Below are 16879 nucleotides of genomic sequence, written 5' to 3' on the forward strand. Positions count from 1 at the left end.
GACGCGCTTTGAGCAAAGTAGGCTCGAAAGTCGAGGGGTGTGGGGGGTAATATTAACCACGGTAAGAAGCAAGAACTGACAGGGAGAATTATAAATAACCAAGGTTAAATCTGTCAAGTCAAATAACTATTCTCCCTCAGAACCCGTACAGTTCGGACCAGCAGTAAAAAGGATGTTTCCTTGAATCTCGCGATATCTTTTTCAAACAGCACGACACGATATTTTCTCAACTACTCGACCTTTTGTTTGGCTTATATAAAGGAAACACAACATTATTACAAAATTTATTGTTAATTTTACTACTAATTAAATTTCAAGACATATTTAACTTTTTTTTTTAAAAAAAAATTAAATTCAGGGATACATTTCCGATCATTATGTTGAATTAAATATAGAATAATAATTGGAAAGAATTTAGGTTATATTTTTATGGAATAATCTGAATTTTGTGAGATGATTTCAACTCGAATTATTTCAAACGAATATGTAAAAGAACTGATTTGAAATCGAAACAAATATGAAATGTATGTATATTCGGACTATCCAACATATTTTTTATATCATTCGTCTTAATTTTTAATTAATTAAATTAAATTTAAAATCAAATCTTTCGATTAAAATACAATTTTATTGAATTTTGAAAGGAATATATATATTTGAAAAATATAATCATAAAAGAATGAAATATTTTTTTTTTCTAATTTATAAACGGCGTCGTTAACGTGGAGTGGAAGGGGTAATGAGGCCGTCAAGTATCTTTTAACAGAGCCAACGATTTTTGTGGCAATGTTTTGTTGTGATCGTTGCAACCAAATATTCCTACTCTACTAATCTGTAATGTATTCTTGTGTTTTTCTTTTCCTTTTATCTTTCTTGTTTCTCTTAAATGAATGAATCTCAGATTCGTAAATTACTCGCATTTTTCGTCGTCAATTCAAGAATCCTCTGTCCTGTCGACTCACTTACCCCACAAACACAGTTACATACATCCACTCTCAGTGTTTTTCCACTCCCACTTTGTGTGTAAAAAGTCCTGCAAACTCAAACCACTTTATCTAAATTCTGCAAGGAAATTGATTGTTAGCTCTCTGCTTTTTTGAAAGATGCAATTTTTGGCGTGCTTAGTGCTGTTGGTATGCTTTTTAATGAATGATAAATAATTCGTGATGGGATTTTGTTTTTAATTACTGTACTTGGTATTAGTGGCGTTGTTTCACAGTACCGGCTGTAATGATTTAATGTTTTTTTTCTTTTTGTTTTTGGCGCAGAGTTGAACGGTGTCCGGAATTGCCGATCCTTTTGAGATTGGTCGCTGCATTTACTGAAGAAGAAAGCTAAAAAGTTGAGATCTGTGTTGTTTATCGGAAGGAATTGAAAACATATATATAGAAGGAGCGAAGGACGAAAGAAAGTGCATTTTGGGTTTTGATAAGAAGGAAAAATCATGGATATGACTGAAAAATGCTTAAATTCTGAGCTGTGGCACGCCTGTGCCGGAGGCATGGTGCAAATGCCGTCTGTGAACTCGAAAGTCTTCTATTTCCCTCAAGGCCACGCGGAGCACACATTAACTGCTGTGGATTTCGGGGGTCTGCTCAGAATTCCGGCGATGATTTTATGCAGAGTTGGTGCTGTGCAATATTTAGCCGACCATGAAACTGACGAGGTTTACGCCAAAATTAGGCTGATCCCAGTTGGGAGCAACGAGCTTGGCTTGGAAGATGATGGGATTATGGGGATTAATGGATCTGATTCTAACGAAAAACCCAGTTCCTTTTCGAAGACGCTGACTCAATCTGATGCAAATAACGGTGGGGGATTCTCCGTCCCAAGATACTGCGCGGAGACTATTTTCCCACGGCTGGATTACACGGCGGACCCGCCAGTGCAGAATGTAATTGCTAAAGATGTACATGGGGAAACTTGGAAGTTTAGGCATATTTACAGGGGTACGCCGAGGCGGCATTTGCTGACTACTGGATGGAGCACTTTTGTGAATCAGAAGAAGCTGGTGGCTGGTGACTCAATTGTGTTCTTGAGGGCAGAAAATGGGGATCTTTGTGTCGGGATAAGGAGGGCGAAGCGGGGCGGCGGCGGCGTGGGTGGCACCGAATCCTCTTCTGTGTGGAGTTCGGTGAGTGCTGGAAACTATGGGGGATTTTCAGCGTTTTTGAATGGAGAAGAGAATAAGGCGATGATGCATAGGAGCTTTGGTAATGGGAATGTGAGGGAGAGGGGGCGAGTCAGGCCCGAATCTGTCGTTGAATCGGCTTTCTTGGCGGCCAATGGCCAGCCTTTTGAGGTGGTTTATTATCCAAGGGCGAGCACGCCTGAATTTTGCGTGAAGGCGGCATCTGTGACCGCTGCTATGAGGGTTCAATGGGGGTCCGGGATGAGGTTTAAGATGGCATTTGAAACGGAGGACTCGGCTCGAATCAGCTGGTTCGTGGGAACTATAGCTTCTGTTCAGGTTGTTGATCCCATTACATGGCCTAATTCAACATGGAGACTTCTTCAGGTGATACTCTTCTTCTCGAGTGTTTTTGTTGGTTGGGTTTTGGAATATTAGGTTGTTAGAACTTTTCTTTTCTTTTCTTTCCCAGCACAATTAGAATGAATGAAGATTCATTTATTCTCGGATTCACGTCTAATCATAATTTTGGAACTAAATGTTAGAAACTGAGTTTTCGGAGTAACTAGGATTTAAATAATTCTTCTTAATGTGCCTTGATTCGGGTACTTGATTATGAAGTTACTGCAATACTAGTTTGTAATGGTTGTGGAAAATCCGTTGTTGGTTTACTTATGAATCTTTGATTCAGCACAAGTCCTTTAATCAGATGCAAAACAAAGATATATCTTGTTTCTTCTCTTGCGTCCTTTGTATATTTTCTTCATATCTTCGCGATTCATCTGCTTCCGTCTAAGAAGGGAAAAAGTTTTTGAAAATGTACGGGTCTTTCACATGTTCTTACATTTGCTCGCACTAAATGTCATTACAGGTCACATGGGACGAACCAGATCTGCTGCAAAACGTGAAATGTGTTAGCCCGTGGCTAGTTGAAATGGTCACGAATATGCCAGTCCTCCATATTTCACCCTTCTCACCGCCGAGGAAAAAGTTGCGGTTTCCTCATCATCCAGATTTCCCTCTCGACGGCCAGTTTCCGATGCCGTCATTTCTAGGCAATCCCCTAGGTCCCAGCAGTCCCTTTTGTCATCTCCAAGACAACTTAACTGCAGGCATACAGGGAGCCAGGCATGCTCAAATTGGAGTCCCATTTTCGGATCTCCATCTTAACAACAAACTGCAGATGGGATTGTTTCCGGTCAGCATCCCACGGCATAACCCTCGGGCTAAAATTCCTGAAAAAATCTGTAAAAGCAATTTAGACGGTAATGAAAATATTTCTTGCTTGTTGAGCATGGGAAACTCTTGTCAGAAATCCTATGTGCATGATGGTGTCAAGAAACCACAATTTGTACTATTCGGTAAACCAATACTTACTGAGCAGCAGATGTCCTGTGGTAATGTTGATGAAAGCTTCGATCTTGATGGACAAGATCGTTCTAAGGGTTTGTCCAGTACCCAGTGTATGCTGAAACGAGCTGAACTTGGTCTCAACACCCATCTCTGCAAAGTGTTCTTGGAGTCGGAGGATGTGGGTCGTACCCTTGATTTGTCGGTTCTTGGATCCTACGAAGAGTTGTTTTTAATGTTAGAGAACATGTTCGGGATAGAAAGTTCGGAACTAATGAGCCATGTGTGTTATTTTGATGCAGCAGGTGCTGTTAATCGAGCGGGAGATGAACCGTTCAGGTTAAACTCATCGCCCCTCGGCCTTAATTTACACTCTATACTATTGCAAATCTCTTGATTTTACGTAGGAAAGACTCCGTGACATTCTAACCTCACCTCACGTACCTGCAGTGAGTTCAAGAAGACTGCTAAAAGATTGACGATTCTGATGCCGAGCAGTAACATTGCTGAAAGGTAAATGCCGATTTTCTTACCTATTCCTATATTATTTTTTCCTTTCCGATTTACTTGTATTTATGTGCCATACCCGACAATTCAAAATTGAGAAGTTCAAGAAACTGAAAAATGTAAAAATTTGAATTACAGGAAACGGATCACTGGTTTGCCGATGGCCGAACGTGGACTAGATTCATCGAAACAGGCAGGACCCTTGAGCATATTTGCATAGTAATAAAGGCCATTCAAGTGAGACATGAGATTATTAATGAATGTTTAATGTTATAAAGGACAAAAAAGTCACTAACTACTTTTTAAGGACCATTATCTGAAGAACTTTATGCATTTTTCATCAGTATCTCTTATTCAACACTCGGTGTCATGCATCAAGTTGAGTTGATGCATGGAAAATTTGTTCTGTGTTACCGTGTATGGTAGCGTCATCCCGATCCAGTTTCAAAGATGCTACAAAATTTTTTCAATACAATGCGGGTCTGCATGGAAAAATACATGTGATGTTCTTGTAACCTTTGGATTAGGTGTTGGAGTACTACCTATAGAGTAACATCGAAGAACTAGTGTATGGAATGTGGTGTTTACGAGTATCGTTTCAACGAAAAATGTATGACCGAACGAGTTTTACAGAGGGTACGAGAGGTTTGTGTTATGCCATTGTCTATCTGATTCTATGGATTTGTGTATTGGGGCGTAAATGAGCTGATCTCGAGTCAGGTCTTTTAAAGTTATGCATTTTTGCTGCTTGGTGAACTTTCCAACTCGACGAGCTAACTTTTGAGATCGAGTTGGTCTGTAATTATGTAAAATGTTAGGGAGGTAGCTCTAACGCAAAAAAAAATAAAATAAAATAAAATATTTTGAAGCCGAATTTGTAGGTGAAACACACATGGGATGATGATGCTTACAATTTTGGCATGCCCACGAGTTTGTCTACTGGTCGTACTCTTCGTGAATTGCTTTCATTTTGCGAGAAAGACCCTTCTGGGCCAACCCCAACATCGTGGAAATACGATAATGCCCTTATCCAAAATATTCCTCATTTTATACTTTAAAAATTTTCTTTTTCAAATCGAATTATATCTACATATTTAATTCATTTAAAAAATAACAGTATGTTTCTTTAAAAAAATTAGTTAATATAGGTAAATTAGTAAAACTAAAAAAAGATATAAATAAATTTAGAAACTGAATTATATATATATATATATATTTATAGAAAATTTGAATCGATAAGGGGGAAGTGGTCATGGATGGAGGGTCAAAATGAAATCTTTTGGACACGTGCGGTGCTGGGCAAAAGTTAATGAGCTTCGATTTTCAACTTTTTGGTATCGGTTCATATGATTTCGATGAGTCACATGTGGAATCTTCATTCCATGGCATCATTCTTTGACTAAACAAACACAAACCCCCCCATTTCATTACTAGTTTAGAAAGCCTGTCGCCAAATACATTATGCTCCTTTTTTTACTCTTACTTTTTTTTTTTTTTTTTTAAAAAAAATGTAAGCTTGCTTCTATATTTAGCATCTTGTTTCTTTTTTTTTTACTAATATATTCATATTAACTAAAGTCTTGAATACCCTCAAATGTATGAAAAACAAACAACCATGTATATATATTTGAGACGGAGAAAATAATAATAATAATAATATTCTTGAGTTTCGTTTAATTTTTTAATTTTTTTTTTTTTGAAATGGTGAACTATAATAGTATAATCAGTAATCGATTTAAACAAATTCAACTTGTTAAATCTAAAATCATTTCACAAATCCCATTAACAAAAGCATGAATTTCTACACACTCTTTCTTCATCCCAATGTATGGGCTCTGAGTTTTCAGTTCAAAAACCACGAATTGTGGAAACATCATGTTCCAAATGCATGGGATCACAAAATTTTTTATTTAAATATTCATATTTGACGATCGAAACACGATGATTGAGTTTATGTAGTCTTAAAAGACTAAAATCATATTTTTCTCATGGGCTATTTTTTTTTATTATTATATGTTGGGTGCAATAATTGTCTCTGTTTGGTAGAGCGATCGAACCGTGGTGCTTGAGCTGCTATGCGGTTTAAAATATTTGAATTGCACCATTATCGCTAGCTATAGCTTTTGGTAAAGCGGTAAGCACTCGGTGCTACATTATAACGTTTCAAGCACTCGACATGTTATTAGTATGAGAGATCGTATATTTGCTATATATTGATTGATTGCAAGCTTGTGCAGGAGAAACGTTTAGGATATAAAAATAATTAATAAAGTTTATTATATGGTTATCATTAACTGTACATTTTTTTATTGAATGACAATAACTAGACACAATGGCCATTAATGTTTGTCAATTAAGATAAAATCAAGAATAACATATTATACTCTCTTTTCTTTTGATGAAAGTCAAAACATAAATTTTGCTGACAATAATTCCAAATATTCTATAATACTTGAAATTTTATTTTTTATTGACTAAGTTTCTTATTTCTTGAACAATTAATATTTTATATATATACACGCACACACAAAATTAAATTCTTTTTATGGTCATGTTTTTCTCAAGATTTTCCTCTTCGAATACCACTAATTATATCTTATTACCAGTAAAAAAAATTTATTTTTTTTTCAAGAATAAAATATAAAAAATAACGTAATTGTGGAAAAAAATCAAAATTAATTTGAATAAGGGAGTTTTGCAAAAATAGTGCAAAACTCTCCTGGTGTTGGCAGACCCTAATTTATCAAACTAATTAATATGTTTTTTAAAATATTATCTTATAATAAAGTAAATAGTCAATTATTTCTTTTTAATTTCTTTCTTTATTAAAATATTAAATGATTGTTTAATTTATAACAAAAGAAAATAATGACATGTGAGCGCAAAATATCTTAAAATTTGGTGCATAACCCCAAAGTCCATTAATTTAAAGAGTATATCTCTTGTTAGACGGTCTCACAGATTTATTTTTGTGAGACCAGTCAATTTGATCCAAACTTAAAATTAAAAATAATATTTTTATCATAAAAAATAATATTTTTCATGAATCACAATAGGTTGGAGATCCGTCTCATAAAATTAACTTGTGAAACGGTTTTACGAGAATTTTTGAGAAATTTAAATAAGAGACGTGGCCCAAAATATTAAAAGGAAAAAATTACAAAAAAAAGTTTCATATTGGCCAAATTTCCATTTAAAGTAAGTTATGTGGTCCCAAGTAATGTCCAAAATATGATAATGTAATCCTACTACATGCAAATATAGGAAAAACGAAAAATGATTAATTAAATTATTTTAATTGCATTAATTAAAAGTGATATGCATGTTTACATGTTTAAAATATTATTTTCTATAAGAATACATAAAATTGGGTTTTAAAATTCATTCGTGACGTGATCGAGGAACGGAGACCAGACACCATAAAGGGAAAATATTTTTATTAAATGATTATTTTTAATTATTTAATATATGGTATATTTATATGTTATTTTCGAAAATGATATCTTTTGAGGTGTTTTTACGCGTCGAGTCATATTTTTAACTTGTAGTCGATTTTTGACGAAAATAAGAACTTTTTGGGAACTCGGCTAATATTTTTGAAAACTATCCTAAACAAAATATTTTTCTTACTCTCTAATTGGTCTAATGGGCTTATTATACCAAGGTTTTTGGGCCAAGCTTTCCACCAAATTATTTATATCAAACTTGAACCCCCAAAACCCTAATCTACACACACAAACCCACGCCTCAAGAAACACTAGGAATCCTAGGATTTTTCTCTCAAACACAAGGCCACACACACATGTCCAAGAGCCTTTTCGCGTGAACTTTGAAGAAGAAAACGCAGCAAGGATCCCTCGTCTTTCCGCCAACGTCCTTTGCGTCAAGAATTGTTTTCATGCCAAAAGCACGCCTTAATAGTCCTTCACTCATCGTTCATACCATATTATGTGTGTTTATACATGATTGGATGAAAAACATGATCTCCTCTTATATATTTTCGTTTTTATGACTTGTACATGATAAAACTTGAGTTTTCTTGCTTTTAAATTCATGTTAATGATGCACAAAGAGGCTGCCATGGTAGGGACATAAAAAGGGACGAATTTCAGTGTGATTAAGGGTCCATAGAAGCTTGGCTAAGGGCTGGACAAGGAGGGAAATAGGCTGCACGTTTTTGGGTTCATAAACAAGCTAGGGTTTTCGGTTTTAGGGTTCTTGAGGGGCAGGCTATGGGCTGCTGTTGGGTCATGTCAAGGGGTCCTAAGGGGGTCTAGTCATGGCCCTAGATGGGTTAAGGGGCACCTAGTGCGAAGAGAAGGGCTGTCGATGCTAGGTTGGAGTCGCGCGAGCCTTGTGATGCACGGGTTGAGGGCATGTCGTGCTTGGGCTGTAAGGCTGGTCTAGGAAGGGTCTAAGGGGTTTGTTAGGGTCCCAGCAGGGCCAGCTAGGGTCTAGTTGGGCCGATTAAAGGTTAGGAATGAAGGAAAACTTGAATTGTTATGGTTAGGGTTGGGGGTAAGGGGAAAAAATTCATAAGCTTGCTAGGAGGTTTCTATGGGTTTTAATTGGCTTGATTTGGGTTGAAAAAAAGGGTTAGTTAGGTGATAATAAGCTATGGTTCAAGTTTGGTTAAGTTTCTAGTCGATTCGAGTTAAAATCGTAACGTATGTTCAGTTTTAAAACGAATTGAGAAATTAGTCGAGGAGCTTAAGTTTACACATAAAAAATGTTTATGGGTGTATTTTAAGGTGTTATGTTAAGTTTGGATAGATTCGGATTGTCGTTTTAAGGTCTAAGGATAAATCGAGAAAGTTAGGGTTTCAGGGGCAAAACGATCATTTTACACCTGAAAATGTTAGACGTCCTGACAGTTCCATGAATGCTGTATTGAATGTTAAAATATTTATTTTGAAAGATTATGGAATTTTATTATGCAAAACGATAATGCTAAAAGACGTGTTGCATGTTTGGCTTAAAAGAAAAATATTATAGGCATGAATTTTTATAAGTGATGGATATAATGAAAGGTTTGAAAGAGGTGACTTGATTGTGACTAATACAAATATGAAAGGATATGATGATATGTAAGGCCAAAGCTCAGTTGACGGGCGAGAGTGTCGCTGATGTCCCTGTCGCCTGATACCATGGTTATACGTAAGAGTGATTAATCGACCAAAAGCTGAAACGAAAGTCACAATTAATGATCTGAATTAAATAAAAGGGAAACATATATGTATATGATGAAAGGAAGGGTTATGATGAAAGGAATAAGATTTTAAGTTATACATGTTCATGAAAAGCTATTTTATTACTAATATTTTTCAATTTTGCTTGTGGATGTATATGTATTACTTGTTATAACAGTTAAGGGTTGCTGAATCATTAGATCCGGTGTGAATGATGCATGTGAGCATGATTTTGATCATGTTGGAGGACTTGATGGTTGAACTAGCTGGACTGATGGTGCACATAACCCGAGGACCTTTGCTAGTTTTTCTGCATAAGTACGATTTTAAAGATTTTATGATCTTTTATGACTTTTATGCTTTCGAGTGGTTTTTAAGAGGATTTAAGAGTTTATGCTTTTTTTGAAATAACTACCATATCTCATGCTGCGAAAGTACATGTCGAATCCTTCACATGTACTGAATCATGAACCTCTGCAGTTGATTCCAAATATGTCATACGAGGAAAGGCCTATACAAATTCTAGATAGACAAGAAAAAAGGCTCCGAAATAAGGTTATTCAAACGGTCAAAGCCAAGTGGCTAAATCATTTGGAGGATGAAGCTACTGGGGAAACCCAAGCTGACATGATGAGTCGCTACCCGGAGTTATTCAGTAAGTTTTAATTTCGAAGACGAAATTTCATTTAAGGGAGAGAGGAATTATAAGGTTCAAAATGCAATAACGTAATCCAACTACATGAAAATCTAGGAAAAAAGAAAAATGACTAATTAAATTATTCTAATTGCATTAATTAAATGTGGTATGCATTTTTACATGTTTAAAATATGATTTTCTATTGGAATGCATAAAACTGGGTTTTAAAGATCATTCGAGATGCGATCGAGGAACGAAGATCGGACACTATAAAGGGAAAATATTTTTAATAAATGATTGTTTTTAATTATTTACTATATTGTATATTTATATGTTATTTTCGAAAATAATGTCTTTTGAGGTGTTTTTACGCGTCGAGTCGTATTTTCAACCAGTAGTCGATTTTTTTGACGAAAATAAGGATTTTTGAGAACTCGGTTAATATTTTTTAAAACTATCCTAAACGAAATATTTTTCTCTCTCTAATGGGCCTATTATACTAAGGTTTTTGGGCCAAGCTTTCCACCAAATTATTTATATCAAACTTAGACCCCCAAAACCCTAATCTACACACACAAACTCACGCCTCAAGCAACACTAGGACTCCTAGGGTTTTTCTCTCAAACACACGGCTATAGACACACGTCCAAGAGCCTTTTCACTTGAACTTTGAAAGACGAAACACAGCAAGGATCCCCCGTCTCTCCGCCAACATCCCTCGCATCTAGAATATTTTTCGATCGTGAAACACGAAAAGGCACGCCTTAATCTTCCTTCACTCATAGTTCATACCATATTATGTGTGTTTATACATGATTAGATGAAAAACATGATCTCCTCTTATATATTTTTGTTTTTATAGCTTGTACATGATAAAACTTGAGTTTTCATGCTTTTAAATTCATGATTCATGTTAATGATGCACAAAAGAGCTGCCATGATAGGAACATCAAAAGGGAAGAATTTCAGTGTGATTAAGGGTCCATAGAATTTTGGCTAAGAGCTGGACAATGAGGGAAATAGGTTGCATGTTTTTGGGTTCAAAAACAAGCTAGGGTTTTTGGTTTTAGTGTTCTTGAAGGGGCAGGCTGTGCGCTGCTGTTAGGTCACGTCCAGGGGTCCTAAAGGGCTCTAATCATGGCCCTAGATGGGTTAAGGTTCACCTACTGTGAAGAGAAGGGCTGTCGATGCTAGGTTGGAGTCGCGCGAGCCTTGTGATGCACGGGTTGAGGGCCTGTCATGCATGGGATGTATGGATGGTCTATGAAGGGTCTAAGGGGTTCGTTTAGGGTCCCAGCAGGGCTGCATAGGGTCTAGTTGGGTCGGTTAAAGGCCAGGAACGAAGGAAAACTTGAATTGTTAAGGTTAGGGTTGGGTTGATAAAGGGCAGAAAATCAGAAGCTTGCTATGTGGTTTCTATGGGTTTTAATTGGATTGATTTGGGTTGAAAAAGAGTTAGTTAGGTGTTAATAAGCTATGGTTCAAGTTTGGTAAATTTTGATTAAGTTTCAAGTCGATTCGGGTTAAAACCAAAACGTAAGTTCTAGTTTAAAACGAATTGGAAAGTTAGTCGAGGAGCTTAATTTTACACCTAAGAAATATTTATAGGTGTATTTTAAGATGATAGTTTGGATGGATTCAGGTCGTCGTTTTAAGGTCTAAAGGTAAATTGGGAAAGTTAGGGTTTCTGGGGCAAAACGGTCATTTTACACCTGAAACATATTAGACGTCCTGGCAGTGCCCTTAATATTGTATTGAATGTTAAAATGTTTAGTTTGAAAGATTATGTAATTTTATGATGGAAAACGATAATGATAAAAAACGTGTTGCATGCTTGGCTTAAAATAAAAATGTTATATGAATGAATTTTTATAAGTGATAGATATAATGAAAGATTTGAAGAAGATGACTTGATTGTGACTAATACGAATACACAAAAATATGATGATATGTAAGGTCAAAGCTCAGTTAATGGGTGAGAGTGTCGCTGATGTCCTCGCTGCATGGTATCATGGTTATACGTAAGATTGATCAATCGACCAAAAGCTGAAACGAAAGTCACAATTAATGATCTGAATTCAATAAAAGGGAAACATATACATATATGATGAAAGGAAAAAGGTTTTAAGTTATACATGTTCATGAAAATATATTTTATTACTAGTATTTTTCATTGTTGTTTGTGGATATATATGCATTACTTATTATAATGGTTAAGGGTTGCTGAGTCATTAGATTCACTAGATATAAATGATGTAGGTGAGCATGATTTTGATGATGTTGGAAGACTTGATGGTTGAACTGGCTGCACTGATGGTGCACATAACCCAAGGACCTTTGCTGGTTTTTCCGCATTAGTACGATTTTAAAGATTTTATGACTTTTATGCTTTCAAGTGATTTTTGAGAGGATTTAAGGATTTATGCAATTTTTGAAAAAAAAATAGTAATTTTTGGTTTGGTTGGACGGTTTACGATTTTATGTTTTGCATTGCGTTTCTTTTGAATTTTCAAATAATAAATTAATTGGTTTATTTTTAAATGGTGCAAAAATTATATATATATATATGTATATATGTATATATATATACATATATGTATATATATATAAGTATGTTTCCATCGAGATGTTTAAAAGAAAAAAATTCTAGTATATTTTAAAGAAAAACGAGCCGTAGACATTTCATGTGGGCCCAAATATTAAAAAATATTAATTTCCAAAAAAAATTCATGAGGCTACGATATCTGCTACACCTCAGGCGGATGATATAGCTTTGCAACGTCCGTTAATATTGGCAATGGACGCTGTTAGGATCGGGAGATTAATTAGAGGGAGTTGAATAAACAATCTCTACAAAATCTCCAATATTTGGTTGGTTTAGCAACACTTGAATTTCAATTCTTGTCGGTCAGGCTTCAATAAACCAACAGCTAGCCAATTGTGTGGAAAATGCTAAATTAATCGGTTTGAACTATAAATAGTAAGACTTAAGAACAGTTAGGCTTAGATAAACTTAAGTAAATGCACAAAACAATTGTTTATGGAAATTTGTAGAATTAAGTATTCTTATCTTTCCTTCTTTCTTTTCAAAAAGGACTTCACTAGTAGACTTTAACGATTACAAACAATATGCAGTAACCCACTTCAGCAGAGCTTATCTCTAGCCTACTAAAACTCCTAGCTATTCTCACAACTAAAACAATCTGATCAATAAGACTCTTACTATAAGTTACACATATATTTTAACAAAATACCCTTAGCAAAATTGATCCTCAAAGGCCTTATGTAAAGACTAAGCGTGTGATTCAAAGAATGTTTTATCAGTTAGGTTCTGAATACATAACAAGACTTGTGTAAAAGAATGTAGATTGTACGTATGTTTGAGATAGACTAAAATGTTTTCAAAAATGATCTATTTATAGGCACGATTTCCAACATTCGATCTTTTGAATATGATATATGTTTATAAGAAACTAATTCATATATGACAACCGAAATATAACTTAACTTCTGCAGAAACTGAAAAATGCTATCTCTTATGATATTCTCTGTGACTTCTTGAGTGGCTTCTTAGAGTCAGACGGCCTAGGAGGTTCTCGAGAATGTCCAGAGTCACGCCCGGAGTCAACATTTTTTGACTTGCTTCCCTTTTTTGTCAACACCAGGGGACTTCAGAATATCAATCATTGCAGTCAATTGGGTACTTACTGAATAATCTTGGTCGAGAGTTGAGAGTTAGCTGAATCAATCTTGGAGGAAGGCTGAAAATTACGACTCCGGATTTGTCCATCAAGGTTGCCAACAATGACATCTTGTGATTTTTCATTGATTTTAGCTTCATAAAAATATCCAAGACTCCTTTAAAAGGAGTCAAAGACATTTCTTTTAGCAAAGACATTTCTTTTGAGGCCCACCTTTTGATATGGCCATTGTTGTGTTGAATTTGAGTATCTTCATTGGAACTTATGTAATAACATACCACGTGTAATCATCTCATGCAGTTAGATATGTCAGCATGCATACTTTCCATTCATCTTAGTACTCCATTTAGAACATAGGGATCTTATTAAAAGATGTCATTATGAATATATGAATATCAGAGTTCAAGAAAAATCCTCTATGAAACCACATGTTGCATAGTTTACAGTGAGGTAAAGAAACTCTTTCAAAAGTTCTTACAAAACTGAGCTGGATTTAACATTTTTATCTGTTAAAATTCTTTCTTGAATGACTAGAATGAGTTGGAACACTAAAAATAAATAAGAGAGGAAATAGTCTGACTAGACTAGTGATATTGTATATATTCAATACAAGCAACAATTAATAAGCTGGCTAGAAATAGGCAAACAAAAGAAATCATTTCATAGATGAGATGTCACGTTCTTTGATTGTGACACCTTTTGATATTACTTAGATGGAGCAGAAACCATCGGAGCATTCACATGCATGATCGGCTTGATTCTTTTTACCTTTGGCTATCAGCCCTCTCTTGGGTTCAACAGTCGGCTTGGATTTTTCTAACTTCTTGGAGGCACTGAACACATGAGTTAGGGGAATATTCTCCCTTGCAGCGTCTGAATCATAATCAGAGGGGAGTATCAGCTTTCTTTTTGTTTCCTTTGCTAGAGTTTTTGGCTTGGAAGCCTAGGTGATTTGCTTCTTGATTTCCTTTTTCTTCTTCTTTTCTTCTTCTTCTTCTATTCTTCTTCATTGCCTTTCTCAATCTTGGTGGCGAGAAGTTTCTCGGCTATCGGAACATTTTTCTTCGCATAAGCTTCCACAGTATTCCAATCCAACAGCTTGATTTTGTGGAACTTGGTGGTGTCCACTAGCTGGATCTTCAGTTGCTCCAAGAGACAGCAAACTGGAATTACAAATCCAAGAGATTGAGCTTCTTTCTTCACCATGGCTATCAATATTTTGAAAATTATATATGAACAGCTGACATTGAACATTGAGGCAATGAACGTCATGGCTAGAAACCTTTTTATAGTAATTTTGTCAAATGCCCCAGCTTTGGCCAATAGAGGCTTGCTCGCGATATACGCCAGTAATATGTATTATGGCTTGAGATCCTTCTTTTAAGTGGTGGGCTTATCCAGAGAAAAGTAAGAAATTATGAACTATGTCCTCCATTGGTCAGCATTGTCATGTGGTATAGCAGCAAATTATGTTGATGGATCGGTTCTAACACATGCAAAGGTGCTTCAAACACAATATTCTCAAAGAACTTCAATAGCTCGTGTTCTAAGAATACAAACACCGATGAATTAAATTGAGTTTGGTGTTAAACCAAGCAGAAAATACTCGAAATAATCTTTCGTTAAGAAAACTGGTCAGTTTAAAGCCTTTTAGCTTGTGTGAACTGAATAACTGAAATAAAAGAGATCGGTTCGAGCTTGTATCAGTTTAGTTATGGAAAGAACTGAACTGATCAAATCGGTTTTAAAACAATAGTTAAACAGTTAGGAGCACAAGATATGTTTATGGATGTTCGGAGACTTCAATTGCTCCTAAGTCACTCCTTCTACCATCTCGGGTAGGTTCCACTAGAAGACTTTTATTTATACAACACCTTGTACAAATCGACTCAGCTTAGGACTTACCTTACTACCTAACTGAACTCTTAGTCTAGACTGAAGACAACACCTTCCAGCCAACACCTGTTTAACGTCCATGTGTTGAAGACTACACACACAAGTTTAATGTCTTTGTGCAAGACTCACTCAGCTATTCAATACGTTCTATTTTCTGTATGTATGTGATTGATTGTGTGTGTGCGTGTGTGTAAGAACTGATATATGAATACAACACGAAAGTGTTCTCACACACTGAGGGAAAAATGCTTCTAAACTAAGCTGATAACACTTTGAAGTGTTCTCTCATATCTGGGCTGATTGCTTCTTGTAAGCTGATATGCATTATGCGTGCCCTTCTTCTTTCACACACTCATCAATGTTTTTCCACACTTGTATATTGATGATCTTGGTATGGTATTTGTAGAGACAATGTGACCATACACCAAGACTCATCAAATATTTTCGTTGCAATTTGAATTCGTTCCTCGAAATATGTTTGTACTTTCCGACAGCTATTCTGGAACGTTTTGGCTTTGAGCTCTGCTGCAACGTCCATTATTGTCCTTTGACTGGACAAAATCTTTTCCTCAATGTGCACAGCTGGATTCCATTTGAATAAGCTTGTCGTGTTATGCAAACTGATTGATTTCTAACTGATGTTCTGAACTGGTCAGTTGAACTGATCTTGAACTGGTTTGGTTAAATCAGTTGGCTCGTTAGCTGAACTGATTTTACTGTTTCATTTGAACTAGTCAGCTGGACTCTTCATCAGTTGAGCTCTTCATCAGCTGGTCGGGCTTCTGAAGGTCTTTTGCTGAACTGCCTATCTGCTGGTCAATTAGTTGAACTGGTCTTTTGATATATCAGTTGAATTGGTTCAGTTTGGGCAATTAGTTTGCGCTTTCAGTTTGCGTCTCGATAGCTTCAGTTTTGGTTCGGTAACTGATCAGTTCGAATCCTGATCAGTTTCAACTTCTGCGCACTTAGGTAAATTCATTAGAAACAAAATAATAAGTTTTGTTAACATCAAAAACAAGATTGCGAACATGAAATGTTCCAATATATGTAAGTCTGATTGTTGGCATGTCGAACATTTCGGCGAACAATTTATGTGTGATACAGATGTTTGAACCACTTACAATGCACCAAACTGATATGTGATCCATCTTAAAAGTCTCAAAGAGCTCGCTCAGAGAGGTTAAAGTGAAATGAAAGTTGAATCCGAGTAATTTGCGGAGCCCCTGATGCTTTAAGTATTTTAAACATATTCACCATGACCTCGTCCTTCATGGTTAGCACATATGAGAAGTTGATAGCAAGAGTATTTGCAGAGCATGAAGCCATCTTGAAATGATTTGAATGAAAAGGCTTGACTTGATCTGTATAGCGGTTAGAATGCAAGAGAAACAAGAGATAAAGATAGCTATGGAAGTTGTAAGTTCGCAGGTAATATAAAAGAGATGAAGTTGTAAAATATGAAACATAT

The 16879-nt window shown here is 35.7% G+C and overlaps 1 protein-coding gene across 1 annotated transcript; it reads left to right on the plus strand.

Moving 5' to 3' along the window:
* The first annotated feature begins 840 nt into the window (after positions 1–840).
* On the plus strand, positions 841–4331 carry LOC140959678 (auxin response factor 18-like). The gene is made up of 5 exons (XM_073417627.1): positions 841–1133; positions 1269–2518; positions 3003–3820; positions 3932–3994; positions 4127–4331. Exons 2-5 carry the CDS (start codon positions 1445–1447, stop codon positions 4206–4208), a joined length of 2037 nt encoding a protein of 678 aa, XP_073273728.1. The 5' UTR covers positions 841–1133; positions 1269–1444; the 3' UTR covers positions 4209–4331.
* The last annotated feature ends 12548 nt before the right edge of the window (positions 4332–16879 follow it).

The sequence above is a fragment of the Primulina huaijiensis genome, chromosome 15 (assembly GCF_012295235.1).
Source record: "Primulina huaijiensis isolate GDHJ02 chromosome 15, ASM1229523v2, whole genome shotgun sequence".
Classification (NCBI taxonomy): Eukaryota; Viridiplantae; Streptophyta; class Magnoliopsida; order Lamiales; family Gesneriaceae; genus Primulina; species Primulina huaijiensis.